At 42.0% G+C, this 19537-nt stretch overlaps 2 protein-coding genes across 3 annotated transcripts; both read right to left on the bottom strand.

Annotated features, from left to right (window-relative positions):
- Positions 1 to 214: 214 nt before the first annotated feature.
- insig2 (insulin induced gene 2) lies at positions 215 to 8156 on the bottom strand. 2 transcript variants are annotated; one of them, XM_056389868.1, is made up of 7 exons: positions 8021 to 8156; positions 7122 to 7251; positions 6583 to 6755; positions 3383 to 3507; positions 2748 to 2914; positions 1931 to 2030; positions 215 to 1791 (listed from the first exon to the last, which is right to left on the bottom strand). In XM_056389868.1, exons 2-7 carry the CDS (start codon positions 7220 to 7222, stop codon positions 1750 to 1752), a joined length of 708 nt encoding a protein of 235 aa, XP_056245843.1. In that variant the 5' UTR covers positions 7223 to 7251; positions 8021 to 8156; the 3' UTR covers positions 215 to 1749. The 2 variants fall into 2 exon arrangements, with proteins under 2 accessions (XP_056245843.1, XP_056245842.1); XM_056389867.1 differs by having other exon boundaries at positions 7122 to 7337; positions 8021 to 8145.
- A 7149-nt stretch (positions 8157 to 15305) lies between these two features.
- si:dkey-251i10.3 (uncharacterized protein LOC553498 homolog) lies at positions 15306 to 18389 on the bottom strand. The gene has a single exon (XM_056389848.1). It carries the CDS (start codon positions 18338 to 18340, stop codon positions 15992 to 15994), a length of 2349 nt encoding a protein of 782 aa, XP_056245823.1. The 5' UTR covers positions 18341 to 18389; the 3' UTR covers positions 15306 to 15991.
- Positions 18390 to 19537: the final 1148 nt, after the last annotated feature.

Raw genomic sequence — 19537 nt, 5'->3', positions numbered from 1 at the left:
CACCCCTGGTTCCTCCCAGATTTGTTTTCTTCCACTTTATATTGAAGTACCACTAGGAACCAGTCAGTATTTTATTGGTATGTGATTTATACAATTAAACTGCACTGGAAATTGTTTCCGAGACTTTCGCTGTCACTGAGGATTTCCTTAAAATATTAAATGTAAAAAACAGAGAAGAAAGTGTGTGATTTATGAACAGAGAAATCAGAGGCAGTTACCAAAAGCTCATGGTTTTATTACATGTTCAGATTCAGAGGTTTGTGTAAATGAGTGGAGCTGTTAATCCCTGTTTAACCACTGTACACTTCATCCATAAGGGTTCATAGCAATCTCTCATATTTTAACAGATGTTACTGATACAAAACGCTACCCTAGAAAAATGCATTAAAAAGGCTCCACATCATCTAACCTATGTAATCAGATATTACAAAACACTGTTATCTCTTTTAAATGCTGGAATTCTTATTATATTTCATATTTCATCACAAAGTTGTTAGAAATGTCCCTTAAATGATCTAGTCCCACCTCCCGCAGATGCAAGTGCTCCTTGTTTATATGATGCACATTTTCTTCCTTAATGGTTTCTGCCAGGAGGATTCCATCAATAGAACTTCAGAGTGTAACACTGCTGAACACTAGATTTGTATTCTTCAAGTTAAGTACAATGTCCCTCCTGTAGTGAATCATGTAACTGACCTTTGAACAAAGAAATTCAACGTGCATGAAAATAAGAGAGAAAATCCTGACACTAGACATAGTTGATTTGATTCTTCCTGTTTCTATTATCTACTGTCATAATTCATACTCAGTGTCATGGTTCATGAAGGAGAACCATCATATTTCCGTCCAGTGCTGAATGAAGACAATGAACTGAGAGTTTTGGCCTTTCTACTGAATGCTGCTTTTTAACTGAGGAAGCTATAGGACAAACATTTCTCCCTGAAATGAAGATTTAAAAACATAAATGGATGTTGAGAAGAAATGTGCTTAACATGCTCCAGCTCCGGCCAGTGCTTATGTACGGATGAAGCTCATTTCCTCTGCTGGTGTAAAATCAAAATGAACCATTCACTTCCAACAAAGAGCTTCACACAGTCAGTAAGAAAGAAATCTCTGTTCATGTATCCTGTACATGTCAGTATGGCTCCACTGCACATACAGTACAAATTATCTCTCCTTTATCACGTTACATGTAGATATAGAGTCGGCTCATTACATACAATAACAGGTCGGTGTAGATGCATTTCTCTCTAGATATAAATGAACTGGGCTGCATGTTCTCCACTGACACGTGAAGGATGTGACAGAACGAGGCGATAAGAGCAGAGTTTAAAACTGATCCCTGTGTGACTGTGTTTGGCACAATGGAGCCAAAGGTTTCAAACATCCGAGCTGATCTGAAGAACGATAGATGCTTCGCTGCTAATCCCCTCCCAGGTAAGTAGAGATAAACCACACCAAAGGAAACACACAACAAACTCCACTCTCATTGTTCACCTCAGCTCAGGTTAGAACGAAGCCAGTGACCGCTCCAAACGGAACGGCCTGACCAGAGCCAACCAAAAATACTGATAGTCCAGCGAAAAGCACCGGGGAGCCAATCAGGAGCTCGGGGCTCATTGGACATATCTGACTGGCTCATCCAGGGCCAACAGTCCTGGTCTGTGCTGCATGCAGATGTTCTCTGATGACCTGTCCCTGGCTTCAGGCTGCTGCAAAGACAGAGGCCTGATGGAGAAAAGAGACTCCTCAGTCCTGATGGGTCTTCTCTTGAATGAATTTATATTCATACTGAAAAACAAGAAGAAAAGAAGAACTGTTATACACAGGACAGATACATCCTGAACTCTTTGTTGTGTTTTTTGCATTACAATCCACAAAAAAACATGAATCTAACACTAACCCAACAGACATGGTTCCAGTCTCTTACCAAAGCTAGCTGCCGTCCTATGTTTCCCATCGTTATCACCCCCGCAAAGAAGATACAAGGTAACCAGGAGCGGATGTACAGGAAGTCTGGAGACGTATACCTGTGCAGAAAAGAAGCACGTTACAGCAGGAGGTCATTCTTTAAATAACATGTACCACCACTTCACTCAGCTGTGTTTGCGCTGACTGTCAGGTTTGAATGACTGTCTAATAAAAGGTCAAATATTCTAAAATTTCTCAGACAGACAAATATAAATTACAAAAGAAATGCAGAACAAATGATTTTGTGTTAATCTTGTTACAGGCCAGTTTCATCTGTACAAATCCAGTGCTGTACTGCTGGTGGAGGTTGTAGCTGTATAATGAACAGGTAATACTGGTGGCACAACATTTCCTGTTGCTCTTCAGCTTGTTCTTACATTCATTTTTGCCTCAGGTGTAATTTTGAATTTAATTTATCTGACCTGTACTGACCTCTCTTCACTAGTCACCAGTCAAGGTGATGGATTTTCCCATTGTTGGTCCTAAACTGTGCAATAGTTTAGATGTTCTCCTCCACTAAAATCTTTAAAACCTGTCTCAGGACCTATCTCTTTTCTTTAGCCTACTACCAGTCACCATGACGACATGACTGACAACACTCTGTGTTTGTTTATTCTCTTAATAGGGTTTGTGTTTCCATGATTTATCCAGATATGCTTTTGATAATTTTACTTATATCCTCTTATTTATCTTATTGTGGTCAATCTCTTAATTTCATCTCTGTAAAGCTTTGGTGAACATTTGTTGTTTTTAGATGTGCAATTGTATTTACTTACTGAAAGACTCCATTGTAGACCAGGAGCTGTGTGGCCAATGTTGCCAGCAGGGCGATGCCAACTCCGAGGCCGAAGCCACTTCGGGAGCGGTCGAACGTCCACCACAGACCGATGGAGAGCGCTGCCAGAGTCAGAGACAGCTGGATGTTGTTGGCAAAGTCCACTTTCTGACAGAGGTGGGGTCAAGGACCAGGTTGTCAGGAGCTGACAGCTCCAAACAGTATTTATATAGCTTTACTGTTGTCTCAACCTTTGACCTAGTTAGTCTTTAACCTCCTAGGACCTGGCGTCCACATATGTGGACCTCACATTTTGGGTTCTCTAGACCACAATACTAACTTTTCTCAACAAGGGCCTGGTGACCACATATGAGGATATTATACTGCCACTCAGTAATCGAAATTTAAAACTAATGTCCTCATATGTGGACATCATTTTTCTCAGGTCCCACTCAGCCTAAATAGCAAAGAGAAATTAAAAATGCACGCCATGCAAGAGTTCGGGTCTTAGGAGGTTAAATCAACAAATGTACATAAAACTTTTCACACACTGTAAATACAGTGGAGAAATATTAGAACTTATCATGGTCTGAGACAGACTATCAGAAACAGCAACAACATATGAGAGAAGGATACAGCACTGGCATGGTTGATGCCCACAAACACAGCCACGCAGCGCATCACACTGGACCACTCCCTCTTGAACTTGTGTGGCTCTCCCAGCTGTCTGTCGATGCAGGGGTACAACAGGCCGATCAGTGCTGTGTGTGTGGGGGGGGGGGGGGGGGGGGGGGGGGGGGCGGGGGGGCACAGAGCAGGAAAACAAGAGGTCACACAACAGCTCTCACTACTGCCACAGTCAACATGTCTGCTGTGGTGTTGTGCTGAGGACAGGTAATCATACAGCATCCATGCTACTCTGATAGCACACTCACACAGAAGGATTACTTAATGGCCATACACAGGTCCAGGGGCCCACAGGGTCAGGGGCCCCTGGACCATAGACTCTATTTGAAGTGACTGTTAATAGTTCTTGTAGAAAAGTCAATTGAACAACTACAAAGAGATACATAACTGCAGAGACACAAAATAACTACAAAGAGACACAAAACAACTGCAAAGAAACAAAAGAACATCAAAGAAACACAAAACTACAAAGAGACATAACAACTACAATAAAACAAAAAACAACTACAGAGACACAAGACAATTATGGACACAAAACTACAAAGAGACAAAACAACTACAAAGAGACAAAACAACTACAAAGAGACACAAAACAACTACAATGAGACACAAAACAACTACAATGAAATACAAAACAACTACAAAGAGACACAAAACAACTACAAAGAGACACAAAACAACTACAATGAGACACAAAACAACTACAATGAAATACAAAACAACTACAAAGAGACACAAAACAACTACAAAGAGACACAAAACAACTACAGACACAAATCAACTATAATAAAGCATGAAACAACTACAAAGAGACTAAAAAACCACACTGAAGCATAACACAACTGCAAAGTGACACAAAACATCTACAGAGACACAAAACAACTAAAAAGAGAGACAACACTACAAAGAAACACAAAACAACTACAGAGACACAAAACAATTACAAACACAAAAAACTACAATAAAACATGAATCAACCACAAAGAGACACAAAACAACAACAAAGTAACATAAAACAACTACAAATTGACACAAAATAACTACAAAGAGACACATAACTACAATGAAACACAAAACAACTACAATGAAACACTAAACTACATAGAAAAAAAAACTACAAAGAGACACAAAATTACTGCAAAGACTACTAATAAAATGATAATAGATTAAATAAATTTCAAACAGCACCCGATTCCAATATCCTTTAATAGAAAATTATTTTATTTCCTACAGCAGGCCACGGACGCTGCCGACTTGTATTCTATAAAAATGAGAATAAAGTGCAGTGATCTGCAGCTCACACCCTGATAACCTCTGACCTCACTAATGTGGCTTCAAAACAAATTAATTCTTACACCATCAACAAAATGCAGTAGCCCTCCCCTGGGGTATGAAGCATATTGTGTAGTAGCAACAAGTGGAAGTGACAGGCTCCTGCAGGAGGAGCAGTGTGTCTGGGGATGAAGAAAGCCTCAGGCTGTTGGGCTTTGTGCTGGGCCACTTGGGAGCAGGCAGCACTGCGCTGCATCTCCATCCTCAGCTTCACACTCAGGGGACAACATTTCAATAACGCTGGCTAGTCGGGCCTAGTGGGCATGCTGAGCATTCATATGTAAAACTGTGGGGTTTTTTTTTTTTTTTTTTTTTTTTTTTAAACGTTATGAGCAGTGGTTGCACTATTATGGATAGTCTTACTTAAGTGCATAAAAAATTTTATATTTGTTCAGCTCAACAGAGTGGAAATATCTCCCTTTGATTAAATTAACCACAGTGTGTATATAATACAGATAAAGTTAATTAATACCACTCTGCTGTCTCAGGGTCTCGTCACATTGTAAAGATTAAAATCTTTGCTGTTATTGAAGATTCCCTCTATAAATTGTGATTACACTCAGATTTATGACAGGCTGGGAATCTCACAATATGGTTTTGCTTCTTGTTGTTTGATTCAGAATTAACTCAGTTTAGAATGTATTCTTGATTTAATAAACAGAAATTAAGCCGCTTGAAGTCTTCAGGCTTCATCTGGCTGTGGTGTGTGTTGATTGGCCGGCCTGTTTGCTAGTGCTGGAGTTTCCACTTCACCAACATTAGTCTCCAGGTGATGGTGTACAATCATCCCTTACTCCACTTTTGTCTTACAAAGCTAATTTTTAAACCATTAAATCCAGAAGCACTTGTAATCTTTGAAGGTGAACTCTGTTGTATGTTTTGACGGTGAACTGTGAACACAGTTGAACCTTTCTTGTTTTGCCAACAAAGCATTATTAACAATTTATCTATTTTTGAAATCTGTGGATCAATAAGAATCACAATTTTATCATTATGTGAATTAATTAGAGTTATCAGTTAAAAGTGGATTGAGATAAATAGATGTAAATCTATGGCATATCCACTTAAAAAAACTTTGCAAAAACAGAAAGTAAATGCGATACTTTAACAGTATTTTACAAATAGATATCAGTACCTGCCAATTCAATATTCAGATTCAACTTCACACCATGACTGATATACTGTATGTGTATTGTTCTTAACACAACTACCACTACCACTTAACATTTAAATGACTGCAACACTACGAACGTCATCCAGGAGAGACTGTCTAATAATTGGATCCCATTATACCTACATTTATAATATACTGTATCTCCCACCTCTTTGTGATGACCCACTTTCCACTCCACCATCCCGTGTGACATGTTAGTATGAACTCAGCTTTAAACTACTTATGTACATCTTTTTACATCATGTTCACTGTGGCTGAGCTGCTTCTTACTGTGATCTTAACCACTATAGTTTGCAGTCTGATGACTCCTGTTGTCCTACAATGTCAGTGTGGGAGCAGGCAGATCTGGCAGTTAATGTAGATATGAAAGGTATTAGATTTTGAAGTGGTCTCCTGGCTTAAAACTGACTCACAACAGAGAAGAGCATAGAATATTTGCATTGAACTCAAAGCTGTTAAGTTCTCATGCTGTATGAAAAGAATTATGCCAGAACGCTAAACCTTTCAGGACATTTCATCTCAGGGTCAAACACCACCAACACTCTTCTCTCTTTTTCCTCTTCTCTTTCAAGTAACATAAAAGTAAAGACAAAAATGAACCCGATGTGTTTTTTCACTTTTTATGGGAGATGTGTTCACATACCTGAGGCCGTGCCACAGCAGGGCGGCACCCACCAGGCTGAGGAGAAGATACTGCTGATGACATCTGGGGGAAAGAGGGTGACGTTTCTCTGCACTTGAAGTAAGTTTAGCACCAGGGCCAGGAAGACGCCGACAGAGAACAGCATGGCCCCTCTGATTACCAAGTTGGTGGTTCTACAACACAAAACCAAAGGAGTCAGGAAAATGTCTACAGTGTTAAATTTCATAGTGCAAATTGACACAACCTGGTGAAAGGAAAGCAGTCTACCTACAGTATGTCAAGCAGACTACTATAGATATCCTTCCAAAGCTCTGTTATTCTTGGAACAACCATCAGAGAAAATGGCATTATGGGAGTTGTGGGTTAAAAAATTCACTTCCACCTTCATCATCATCATGGTATTTTTAGTTTAATTTATTTGACACAATGACAGAGTTGACCACATGTTCCGCATATCTGCATGCTGTCAAGGATAACGCAAAAAGGTCAAAAATGCTTATTTGCATTGTGAAGTTATGTAGGGCAGACACAGAGCTAACCTGTTGGTGATGACGGAGATGTAGGGGCCCCGGGGTTGCTGCTGTGTTGGCCGGGGCCCCGACCACTCCTGCTGGCTCCTGGTCACTGTGCTGTCACTCATGGCTGTCAGTGTCAAGGGCAGTCACAGGTCTAGGTCAGGAGATATGGAAGGAACAGTGGGGCACATCTTTATCCAACAGTGAGTTCAATGTACTCTCCTGACATCCTAAAACAAGCTGAACAACCAGGACAGGCAGGGTGTCAGCACAGACTGGAAAATCCACCCTGAAACACAAAACTGAAACTGTGATATTTCACTTATTTATTAATAGTAAGGATCTACAAACATGCACATACAGGTGTAACTTGGAATCAGTACAACATCACGTTGCACACTCTTGCCTGCCTCTTTACCTATACGCTGGAATTAATGCTCACTTTCCACATTGAACACTGAAAATATCAATCAACAGCTGCACCACAAAGACAAAGAGACGGCTCCAGTATTATCGCTCAATGATAACATGACACTCAGAAGCCACTGTTGGATTGCGCTCACTCTTAGCCTCAGTCTGTGGTCACCTGGAGCGTGACGTTAACACGTTGTACTTTATAACTTTTCTTGTTTAACAGCAATTAACTGGCTACCTGATGAACTTAGCATGGCTGCTAACCATCAAGCGGCGCAAACAGCATTTGTCTGTCTTTCACTGTTTCTGATTTACTCAAAGAAGCAACGAAACACCTCAGTTAATCAGTAATAATGAGCAACTAGCTGTGATGGCAAGGGACGTGCTAAGTTAGCCTAACGTTAGTTGGCTAGCCTGATTAGATGCAATAGCTAGACAGCTAGCTAAAGTGCATGTGTCAATAACAGCTAACCGCCGGAGCGACTGTCAGAGGTTAAGGGTCCTCTTACCTTATGATGACGGAGACCTTCAGTCATACATTTCATATGACATTTAAAACCTCTCACTCACTAATACTACGATGCAATACACAAGAATATTAAGTAGCCCTCTCTGCCTACTAACTCCACTTCCGGCTGTCTGAATGTCTGAATTGAATGAACACCCAATCAGCGTCTAAAGACATTACGTCACCGCGTTACACAAAGCGGACGTATTACGTGATTGGATTTTACTTTCCATGGATTATCCCAAAAAAGTATTACCATAAATCAACCGAAGTCATTAACAACTAGAGGACGCGTTATTATTATTATTATTATTATTATTATTATTATTATTATTATTATTATTATTATTATTATTATTATTATTATTATTTTATTTTTTTATTATTAACAGCTGCGTTATTCGTACGGTTGATATGTTTAAATATTAATTTTTACATGTTACATAGCAGCGTCATTAATTCAACTAATTGTGGAATATTAGGTTTAACATATTATTTAGAGAGCACTAAATGTGTTTTTTAGGAGTTAAAATTACCATATAATATATATTATATATATTATATTTTAGAATTTTTATAAAAAATTGTAAAATAGATTAAACTGCTTTTCAGGCAGTGCAGCATTTCAGCTTTCAAACAGAGAAAATAAACATCTGTATGCTGTAGTCATTCATCACACAAACACACACGCACAAACACACATGCACAGACATATTTGTGTGTGCAGTATATTTGATGTGCTCTTGTGGTCTAATAGGCTTACAGAGATGCAGAGGTGAGAAAGTCACAGTGCGGAGTGGATCACTCTTAATCCTCAGTCCCATTTACACTAGTTTGAATTCAACATACTGAGGCCTGCCGCTCATGATGGGGTTTCAGGGATTATATCTGGCTACACAATGGTCTGAACATCAACAGACTCTCCCTGCTCTCTCATTCTTCCACAGCTCAGAGTTAACTTAACACAGCTAACTATGGTTCATACAGATTTTAAGGATCCCAGCAGAAAAAGCTCAGAGCTGCTGTTATTGTCCGTAATGATACTAAACAAACTGAGAGAAAAACAGACAAAGGGAAAGAGAGAAAAAAAGTTTTGAAAGCACTAGTTCTTAAAGATCACGACAAAGTAGAATAGAAATTGGTGATTTATGTATTTATTCAAGGTAAAAAAAAACACAGGGACAGACAAAGGACAGTAGAAGTACTGAACTGATTCACACCAAACTTGGTGGAGGGATGGGTCCTGGTCCAGGGAAGAATGCATTGTGGTGCTGATCTGGTTAAAGGGACCGATTCAGGAATATTTTATCACGTTCTTTGAGACATTTTTTTAATTTTTGTCCATTTCCCAGGAATATAATAATATCATAATGTTTAGATCTTCATTGCAGAAGACACCAAGGTTACATCCTCTGTAATATTTCTAGATAGTTGTAGAGTTAACACTCTACAAACACACACACATTTTACAATGTTTTAGAGTAAATGTGGTCATTTAAAGGTCAGAAATTTAGAGTACAATGTTAGATGTCTGACATCTACTGGGAAGTTATTAAATCATTATTATTCAAATATAATCAAAAAATTAAATGAAAAATTGAATTGTTTATTTTTCAATGCTCAGAAATTTGGATGGGTGTATTTATAAGGTCAGGTCACAGGAGTAAAGCTTCATTTATCAAAAAAAAAAGAAAAGATAAAAGGCTCAGTGAGTTGACAGCTGGCCACTAGCTATCAGCAATTCAAACTGAAAGAAAAAGCATTTGTTGGGGAATATTTTCAGTGGTGGAGTCATTTGCTGCTGTATTGCTGCTATGGCTGTATTGCTGTATGAAGTATTTCTGCAGCATGATGGTGTAGGCCTTTGTGGGACTAAGTCACAATAAAGTAGTGTGTGTCTGGTGTATGTGTGTGTGTGTGTGTGTGTGTGTGTGTGTGTGTTCCCAGTACAATGGTGTGGCTCACTGATGTCTTCTAATAGTGTTTAGAAAAGTAGTGCTTTATGGCTTACAACAAGAGGAATAAGCTATAATGACTTTGACAACACAGTAGGATCCACTCATTGTTGGTTTTGGGGTTTTTTCATGGAAAGTATTCAATATAATAAATATGCAGCGTACCAATATGCTTTAATAATCATTCGCACGGCCTGCCTGTTAAATTAAAAATCTGTTTTCATTTGGTCCAGAAATGGTGAACCTTCATGACCAGAAAGAAGAATCTGAATGAGGCTCTGACAAACTGTCCTCAGATTCAGGACAGCTGCAGTGATTCACTTCTGCTACTGTCATTTATTTCTTATCTAAAAAGATGAGTCAGCAGGTTTTGCACACCGGACTACTCACAGCCCCATGGGATATTCACTTAACCCCAATAATTAGAGTAATAAAGGAAGTCTGGTAGGTAAGAAGAGAGTATGGGGGCTTTCAATTAGCTGTCAAGGGCTACTTGGGGGCCCCCTGATGCAGGCAGAGAACAGCCAGGGATACAGTTCATCATACTGCCTGTGCCAAACGCTAAGGGCCTTTTCATTATCAGACCACTGAGTCCCGCTGTCGGCTCCTTCAGTATTAATGTGAGTGATGGCGTGCACAGGTTGGGCTGTGGGTGTGGATGGTGATGAAGGGGTGGGGCTGGGCCCTCATTGTAAATGTCATCCCCATTGGACCGTTACAGATCCTGGCTCCAAAATAATAGGCCCTGTGACCTCTCTGTTGTCTATAATTAACCTCTAACCCCCTCCCTCCCTGTCTCATCCACCAATCCCCAGACCGCCATGATGTGGGAGAAGCTGTTTGTTAAGCACCTCCAACCTCAGCCCCCAACTCTCTCACTGCAGGCAAAGACAGAAAATGGCAAAAGGTTGTGTGAGCAACAAAAGAAAATGGCGGCTGCTCCTGTGTTCCAATGAATGTGTCACATGTTTGGGATGACCTCAGCACTCTGCATCGTGATGAAATTTTTTTTTGAAATTGATCTTTATACATAAAAGTGTATTCATGACATATCCAGTAGAGTTAGGGTCATAAAGAGGCCTAAAAATCCAGGACGTGTTCCGTTTCTTTTCTACTTTTGACATAAGCCCCTTTTTTGAGTTTTGTAAAAATCTATTTATTGTAAAGTTCAGTGAAATCCATTTTTCATGCAAAATAATATGTTACTCAAATATTCTCATTTTTTATTCATGTGTAACTACCACAAAAAGAATAGGAAATTAATTATTTGGGACAAATATTCTTTTTAAAATAAAGTTATACAGACTGAGCCATTCAAGGACTTTTTACAGTGTATGTTAAAATAAATCACAATTTTGTCCGAACTGAGATTTTGATTTCAATTGTGCACATTACAACAACTTCCAGCCATAGGGCACAAGGCAGAAATGTGGAGATCCCTCTCACAAAGATCATCTGACATCCCCTCTCTGTCTGTGTGCATGTTGACATGCTCTGAATCTGCATGAACAGCAGCTCTGCCTTTTCTCCAGCAGCAGGGGAATAGCTGGGTTTGGACAGTAAAGCTCATCTGAAAACAAAAAAGAGAAATGAGCTGGAAAACACAGGTACCCTCCCAGAGCAGGCAAACCGACATTTACCACAACAATGAAACATTCACAGAGCAAATCATGGCAGCGCTGGTTGTCAACTAAATAACGACCAAACACAATAGAAAGTCAAATGATCCCTAATGGCTGGAGCTGACACTTGTACATAATGACATTTTGAAGATGCACAGGCAGACAATTGCAGAGTAAACAAGCACAGAGAAAATGAGACATGCAATGGGGGAGTGTCTCTGCGTCTCCAGCAGCTCTGAGGGAGGAGAGGCATCTCCCACCTCCAGGCAGTGCAGGGAGAGAGGACTTATTTGTGGTGCATCATTGTCTTTGCAGATTCTTCATACTATGAGGAGAAAATGCAAATGCCCTGTTGCTCGCAGCACCATGGAAGCCATGCCAGCATGTGTGTGGCATATTGAATGATAATGACAAAGTGGGCTATATCCCCTGTGAGCAAGCCTGTGGAACAATGATTACAGATTGGCCAGTGTGTCCTTAGCAACACAAGGGACTCTGATTCTAATGCTAATCAAAGCTGCTGCCCATTGAAATATATCTGTACTTGCAAGGCAGGAGGAAATAAGATGGAATATCCCAGTCAGGCTGTAATTGTATGATGAAGCTCTGTTTATTTTGATATTTTAGTCCACAGGAATTCACACAGAGGCTTCTGGCAGTCTTAACCTCTTGCACCACCTGCTGGCCTCAGCTGGTACAAGGCTTATTCAGGCTTGTTTTTGTTGTAGGACACTTTGAAGTAATTACCAGCCGCCACGCGTAAAATGTTGATGTATGAGCTCAACTGTATTCTGCATTATTCAATTTGTTTTGTGAGGTGGAGAGTCTGTTAAAGACGCTGGATCATACAGGCACAAGCTAATCCAGCCTCAATACACATAGAACATCCGGGGGGATTCATCCTGAGTTCAGGTTTCACAATCCCCCACCCCTCCCTCCCCCCGGTGTCTCCTCTTTGAATGTTCCTTATTTTCATTCTGAGGAGAGAAACAAGAAGGAGAGCTGAGGCACAGTGATGCTCAGCTGCACACTCCATGTAGGTTAATGGAAGGGAGGAGAGTCTGAGCTCAGGCCGCCTCTGATTGGATATTCGGCAATGTACAGCTTCTCCGCAGCACAACCTGTCACTGTTAATCAGGGCCCATCTCTTAACAGCCAGCCAGGGCTATCGGAGAGGTGAGCACATTGCTATTCAGGACGAAACAGATGATAAATCATTTGTACATAATTAGTGCTCAGCAAGGTTACAACTGACACGTATTTTCATCTTAATTAGGAGGGAAATTTGTTCCATTAATTTAATTTGGTGCGCATGAGCAGCTTTACACCTAACTAAGTTAATCTTACACCTGTCAGGGTGGGAATGGTGCTGGGCCTCGGATTACAGCAGGAAATGGGAAAGAGTCCTCTGCTGGATTGTTTCATGCACAGACCTGCAAGGCAGTTGTACTGTAGTGAAGCATCAGAGGGAAATAAAGCTGCAGATTTGAACGTCCACTGCTGTGTGGATGGGGGTATTTAACTTCTACTCAGCATGATGATGAATGCAGAGTTATTCAAGATAAGTCCTCATGTCACATCTCACAGCCATAACACAGCAAGACCTGATCAGGAGAAGAAAACACACCAGTGTATCTCCAGTACATATCAGCCAACCAATAAGCTATAAGCATAAATGCTCCTTCATCATAGAACAGATGTTTAAGTGGCTCTCTAAATGGGCCTTGTGGAGAAAAACATGTTCCATCATAGGAGCTGTAGAGCACTCATACCCTGGCTCTCTGATTTACAGCCACAGCAGCCTTCATATATTTGTGTGAGAATCACTGTCTGAACTTGATGCAGTCTAGCAGGCAGGAGGAAGTTCAAGGACTAGGTCTCTGTTCACTGCTGAGAGCTGTATGAAGCTGTAGTAATTGCCCCAAAGAGGAGGTTCAATAGAGAGGAAGGTGGAGAATGACTGATTTAGTAACTATAAGGTTTCTAATGGAATTCTCCACTGCCTCTCGGGCACTAAAGCTGACAACCATTACCTGAACTGATGCATAGTCCATTACAGCATCCCCCTCTGTAATAGAGTGTCTATCATGTGAAATACAGAGATGTCAGGTGCCAAAGCATGCACTTTCACCCATGTGTGAAGGTTTAACCCAACTGTAATGGCTTTTCTTTTAGACTCTGCTGCATGGCCTTACAAATGTATTGAAAATCAACACGAAAGAGAGTGAGAGCAAGTCAAGCACAAACTAGGAAAATGCTGCTGTTAGCTGCTGTAACCCTCCCTGCCTCCCTCCGTCAGGCAGACACATACTGACCGCTGCTGACTGAAGTGTGACCAGACCACCACAGACCAGCAGACCACAGCAGACCAGCAGACCAGCAGACCACTGCAGACCACAGCAGACCACTGCAGACCAGCAGACCACAGCAGACCAGCAGACCACTGCACACCACAGACCAGCAGACCACTGCAGACCACAGCAGACCACTGGACACCACTGGACACCACAGCAGACCAGCAGACCACTGCAGACCACAGCAGACCACTGCAGACCACTGCACACCACAGACCAGCAGACCACTGCAGACCACAGCAGACCACTGCAGACCACTGCACACCACAGACCACTGCAGACCACTGCAGACCAGCAGACCAGCAGACCACTGCAGACCACTGCACACCACAGACCACTGCAGACCAGCAGACCACAGCAGACCAGCAGACCACAGCAGACCACTGCAGACCAGCAGACCACTGCAGACCAGCAGACCACAGCAGACCAGCAGACCACAGCAGACCACTGCAGACCAGCAGACCACAGCAGACCACTGCAGACCAGCAGACCACAGCAGACCACTGCAGACCACTGCATACCACCAGACCACAGCAGACCACTGCAGACCAGCAGACCAGCAGACCACAGACCACATCATCTGTTAATACACATAACCCAGAGTGTAAAAAGCGATGCTGATGTTTCCTCACAATGCACAGATTAGGGTTTCAACTAATCAATTAATCTAATGGTTATTCTCTGAACTAATTGATTACTTGTTTGTCTATAAAAATAGTGATCACAGTTTATATTTCAATGTCACATAATGACAAAAACAGAACTGAAACCAGGGGACACCGTTTGAAAAATGGCTTCATTCAATAAATCAATTATCAAATTATTTGCTTTTTAATTTTATTAAGTAACTGATGGACCAGTAGTTTCAGCTCTGTATGTTACTGTTAACAATTTGAAATGTTTTTATATCAGCACCAGAACAATAGTACTGCGATATTATGTCATAGATTAGTTTGATGAATGTAAACATAAACATGGTTGTTTTTTAATTATACATTCCCAAATGTTCAGTGTCTAAAAAGCAGCAGCTGAGCAACAACTTTGTCTAAATTGCGCTTTAAATCAGTCAATCTAATCAGATCAATAAATCCAAATCAGATGAAACCCTCTATTTTTTTGGTAATTTTTGAATAAGCACTGCAGTGGTATTGTGAGCTATTATTATGATGATCCAGTTAATGAAGGTTTCAAAAGTTTTCCTTTGGACTGTGGAGCCTTGAAACTCACGTGTGTCAGTTACCAGCTTGTGGCAGCACTTCACTCTCAGCTGTGTCACTGTGGGATCATGTCTGCAAGAACAGTGTTCATCAACACTGCTCACACACTCTACCAACATCAGACTCTCTACCAGCAGCCACATTTAAAATACTGTTTTATTAAATTCATCAATCATCATAATAATAATATAATAAAAGACAGGCCTATAATAATATAATCAGCCAGTCTGCATAATGAGTAGTTTTACTTCTGATACTTTGGGGACATTTTGCTGTTAATACTTAGATGCTTTGACACCCTGAAGTCATTTTACTGGGTCAGCTGTTCTGAACATGAGGACTGGAGGAGAACTTCCTCTCTTCATTTCAGATTTTTCTGGCTCTGCAGATTCAGCTGTGCAGGACACAAAGACTGGAAATGTTCCGCAGCATCTTAAAACACGACCTGTATGACAGCAGCAGGCAGGATCAACATGGTATGTGTCCTGTTCATTACAAATATAGCTGTTACAGTGCATCTCACAGCTGACGCAGCTGCAAAGTGCTGAATGGATCCAAATAACACACACATAATCCAACTCATGAGTTTACAACCATATCTTTAACTCTGCAGATGGAATTTATTTGAAATCTTAACTACTTTTATATATTTGATTTAACACATTTTAATATCAAATGCACAATATGAAAGAATTATGGAAAAACGATGAGTTATAGAATTTGTGAAACAGATTATCTGAGCTCCATAAACACTGAAACACATGAACTGATCATCATCCCTCACACACACAGTTTAATGTTCACACAGCAGCTGCTTGTCCTGATCATTTTGGTTTGGTTTTCTTCTTTAAGTCCACACTCTGATTACTCCCAGGAGGCACCGGCTTCTTGTTCTTCATCAGCTGCTCCCGGGCCATGGGCTCGATGATGGCACCCAGCTGGGTGACCACCTTGGGCTTGGTGATCTTTCTGACGGTCCGCTCTGTGTTCCAGGTGCGGCCCATGGGAGAGCGGATGGTGCTCTCAAACTGGGCGTGGTTCTCGAAGGGGAAGGGCAGCGTGTTCACCTGGTGGAGGCTGATGGAGCTGTTTCTTTTCTCTGAGATGATGACACTGGGCAGGTGGTTATCTTTCCTGGGCAGAGGTGGGGCAGTCTTAATCCTGAACCTCCTGCGTTTGTTACGGGATGGCTTGAGGCCTGTCCCTCCCCACTCCCCCCACCCAGGCAGTGTCAGGTCCACCACCTTCGGTTTCCCCATGTCTTCCTGCTTCCTCTTGTCCTTCAGGAAGTCTGAGATGACGTCATCTCCGGCAAACGCCTCTTTGATGAGCCCCCTCTGGTCCAGCTTTTCATCTGAGTCCTCTGCATCTTCGACCGCTGGAGTGAGTGGGACATGGATGACTTTTGTCTCTTTGGTAAGAACTTGTTTCAGCTCAATCCCTCTCTTCCTCTTTTTCTCCCTGACTGGAGCTGCAGGCGGCAGGTTTTTTGTGGGAGGGGGCAGTGGGGGCTGAACAGGTTCTTTATCAGCGGCTGATTCCTCCTGACTGAGGAGCTCCACATCCTCCAGAGTCCTGATCCTCGTCAGCCCTTCTTCCAGCTGAGCTGAAGTGTCTGCTGTTGCCTCTGCGTGCTCCGCCTCAGCATCCCGCCGGGCGTCTGCAAGTCCTCGAAGAAGGCTCGTGAACTCTGACAGCTCCTGCTCCTCTTTGTCCTCTGCTGTAGCTTTACTCTCCTCCTCCTCATCATCATCATCGTCCAAACATATCATAGGTTCTATGTCAGCCTCCTGAACCTGACGCTGTTTCCTCTTGCTGTTGAACTCTCTGAGGAGTGCTTCCTCCTCTGTTTCCTTCACCGCCTCCTCCTCCTCTTCTTCCTCAGCTGTATTTCCCTCCACTCTAGCCCCCTCTGCTGTCAGATCAACAGTGCCACTCATCTCTGTGGGATCTACAGAGAGCTTGCCTCTCATCCAGGGGTTTGAAGAATCCAGCCCTTGCGCTGCATCATTCACAAAATCAGGCATCAGCTCTGCAGCAGCTGCCTTCTCCTCCTCCTCCTCTTCCTCACTATTCTGTGATGTCACAAGCTTCTGGGTCAGGTCTTTGTTCACCTCCAGCTGCTGCTGCATGGCTTTGCGAGCCCCCTCATCGTATTTGGCCATGATGGCCTTGGACTTGGCCCACTTGCCGCTGTTCTGGTGCTTCAGCGACATCCTCTCCTGCATCCTGGCCAGCTCCATCTTGTTCAGCTCCTCTAAAGCAGCAGCCGGGTCGGTTTTCACCATCTCATCAAACTGCTTCAGGAACTCTTTACGCTTGGCCTTATTCTGCACTTTGTGGTATTTCTTGCTCTTGATCTTCCTCTCTCTCCGGGCCTTGGCCTCGTAGTAGGACTGCAGGGCCCGGGCTTTCTGCAGCTCTGCACGGCGGATCTTGGCGTCCTCCAGGCTCATTGCCCTCAGTGAAGCTTCCTCAGCAGGGGTCAGTATGGGGTCGTTGATGGGTTGCTTGTTGACGGACAGAAGGGCAAAAATCTCCTGCTCGAGTGGGGTTTGCGCCTTCCAGCCGCTGACCACCCTCTCCATGGGTTTAGGACCAGAGGGCTCCTGGTTCAGGGGGAAGACCAGCTGCTCGGCCCTCTGATTCTGTTTGATGACACCTTTCCACCAGGACACCTCTGAGGCTGCCTTCTGAAAGGCAACATCCCTCTGGATCCTCTCGGTCTCCTGTTTGCTGAGAGGACATTCAACGGTCTTACTGCTCTGCTGCAGGGTCTTCAGCTGCTTCTTGGTCTTGGCAGGAACGGTGGGGTTTTTGTCCATGGTCCGGATGAGGTCTGACAGGTCGACTTTGTCGCCCTCGCCCTCCGCGTTAACTGTGAACTCGGACATCTGGACGGCCGCCTCGGACCTCTCCCCCAACTTCTTTTTCCTCTTACCCCCGAGAGAGCTGATGGCCTCCAGCAGCTTTTGGCGTTTTCGTTCATCCCTGCCGTCCTCCTCCTCACTGGTGATGTTTTCATCTGCCTCGTTTAAATCCTCCTCCTCTCCCGCGTCGTCGTAGACCACGTCCGGCTTCACCGCTGCGTCCTCCCCGGTCACCAGGAAGCGTTTTTTAACACTCTCCTTTCTGCTCATGGTCTTTCTGCTTTTCTTCGACACTTTCTCCATGCTGAAGTAAACACTACCGACTGAATGGGACACACGTGTGCCGTCAACAGAGCTGCTGTCGCAAAATAGTCGCCGCAATGTGAGCGGCAATGTCGTAAAACTTCTTCTTCTTTTTCGGTCAGATGACAGACAGTGCACTACCGCCGCCAACTGGAACTAACCAGACTCTAACCAGACTTTTGCTAATTCTACTAATAAAAGAAAAGAAAAGAAAAAGCAAAGAGACGTATAAGTTTGTTTAATGTATACCTCTGCCAACATACTGAGGTAAAAACAGATGACACTTATCGCCTGTCATCATCTTAATTCTGACTTATAGTTCACATCTTCTATTCCACATTCATCAGCTAATTCATTTCTATGTGCTGCTTTTCATAAAAAACATATTTTTTCCTAAATCAGGTTTGTTTTTGGTGCTTTTCTAGTACAATGCATATTCTTCCAGAAATTAAAAAAAAGTTTACTATAACAATATCCTCTTTGGTTTGGTGTAGATTTGTAGACAAAGAATCCAAGAAGGCACAGAAGAGTGTCCAGCATTATAAAAAAAGACAATTAAGAAGGAGAAATATGTCTTCAGAGGTGGAGGGTAGCAAGAAAACAATTCATCTACAATCTACAACTTTACTTAAGTAAAAGTACAAAACTTAAGTTAAGTTTATGGGTAAAGCTAAAAATACAAATAACAATTACAAAATAAAGCTTCTTGCCTATACTCACTACTGGAATGTAACATTTACACACGTACTGTACTATCTACAGTTTTGGGGTACTTGTACATTACTTTATGTTCCACCATATTCCAGTGGAAAATATTCTTTGTTCCATCTACTGTATTTATTTCACAGCTTTAGTCACTTGTTTCAGTTCTGATTCACGTTATTAATGAAACATAAAATCAGATAAAGAATTATGGTACCCAGCAGTAGCCTACATAAAGTATTTCTAATTACACAATAATGCATTGCAATTTAAACCCCAAATTATATATTGCATTATTGTAGTCAATAAGCTTTATTTTGTAATTGTTATTTATATTTTTACTTGGCTTTATTTATTTTTTATCTCAGGGAAATGGTTGATTTCTGGTGACCTTGTTACAATTTTTTTTAAACAGCAGCTAAGATAAAGATATAATAATATACAATCAATAGGTTACACATGACACATGAGCACATGACATGTGCTCAACATTGT

This window comes from Seriola aureovittata, chromosome 11 (assembly GCF_021018895.1).
Source record: "Seriola aureovittata isolate HTS-2021-v1 ecotype China chromosome 11, ASM2101889v1, whole genome shotgun sequence".
NCBI lineage: Eukaryota > Metazoa > Chordata > Actinopteri > Carangiformes > Carangidae > Seriola > Seriola aureovittata.
Note: the sequence above shows the minus strand (reverse complement) of the source record. Positions and strands in the feature narration are given on the sequence as shown.

Bases quoted from the DNA above. Each gene is read 5' to 3' on its own strand.
- si:dkey-251i10.3 (XM_056389848.1), bottom strand. From the start codon at position 18,340: ATGGAGAAAGTGTCGAAGAAAAGCAGAAAGACCATGAGCAGAAAGGAG.
- insig2 (XM_056389868.1), bottom strand. From the start codon at position 7,222: ATGAGTGACAGCACAGTGACCAGGAGCCAGCAGGAGTGGTCGGGGCCC. The intron at 3,508-6,582 runs GTATGTGAACAC...CCACACACACAG, and splicing joins CTGCTGTGGCACGGCCTCAG to CACTGATCGGCCTGTTGTAC. The intron at 1,792-1,930 runs GTAAGAGACTGG...CTTGTTTTTCAG, and splicing joins TAGGACGGCAGCTAGCTTTG to TATGAATATAAATTCATTCA.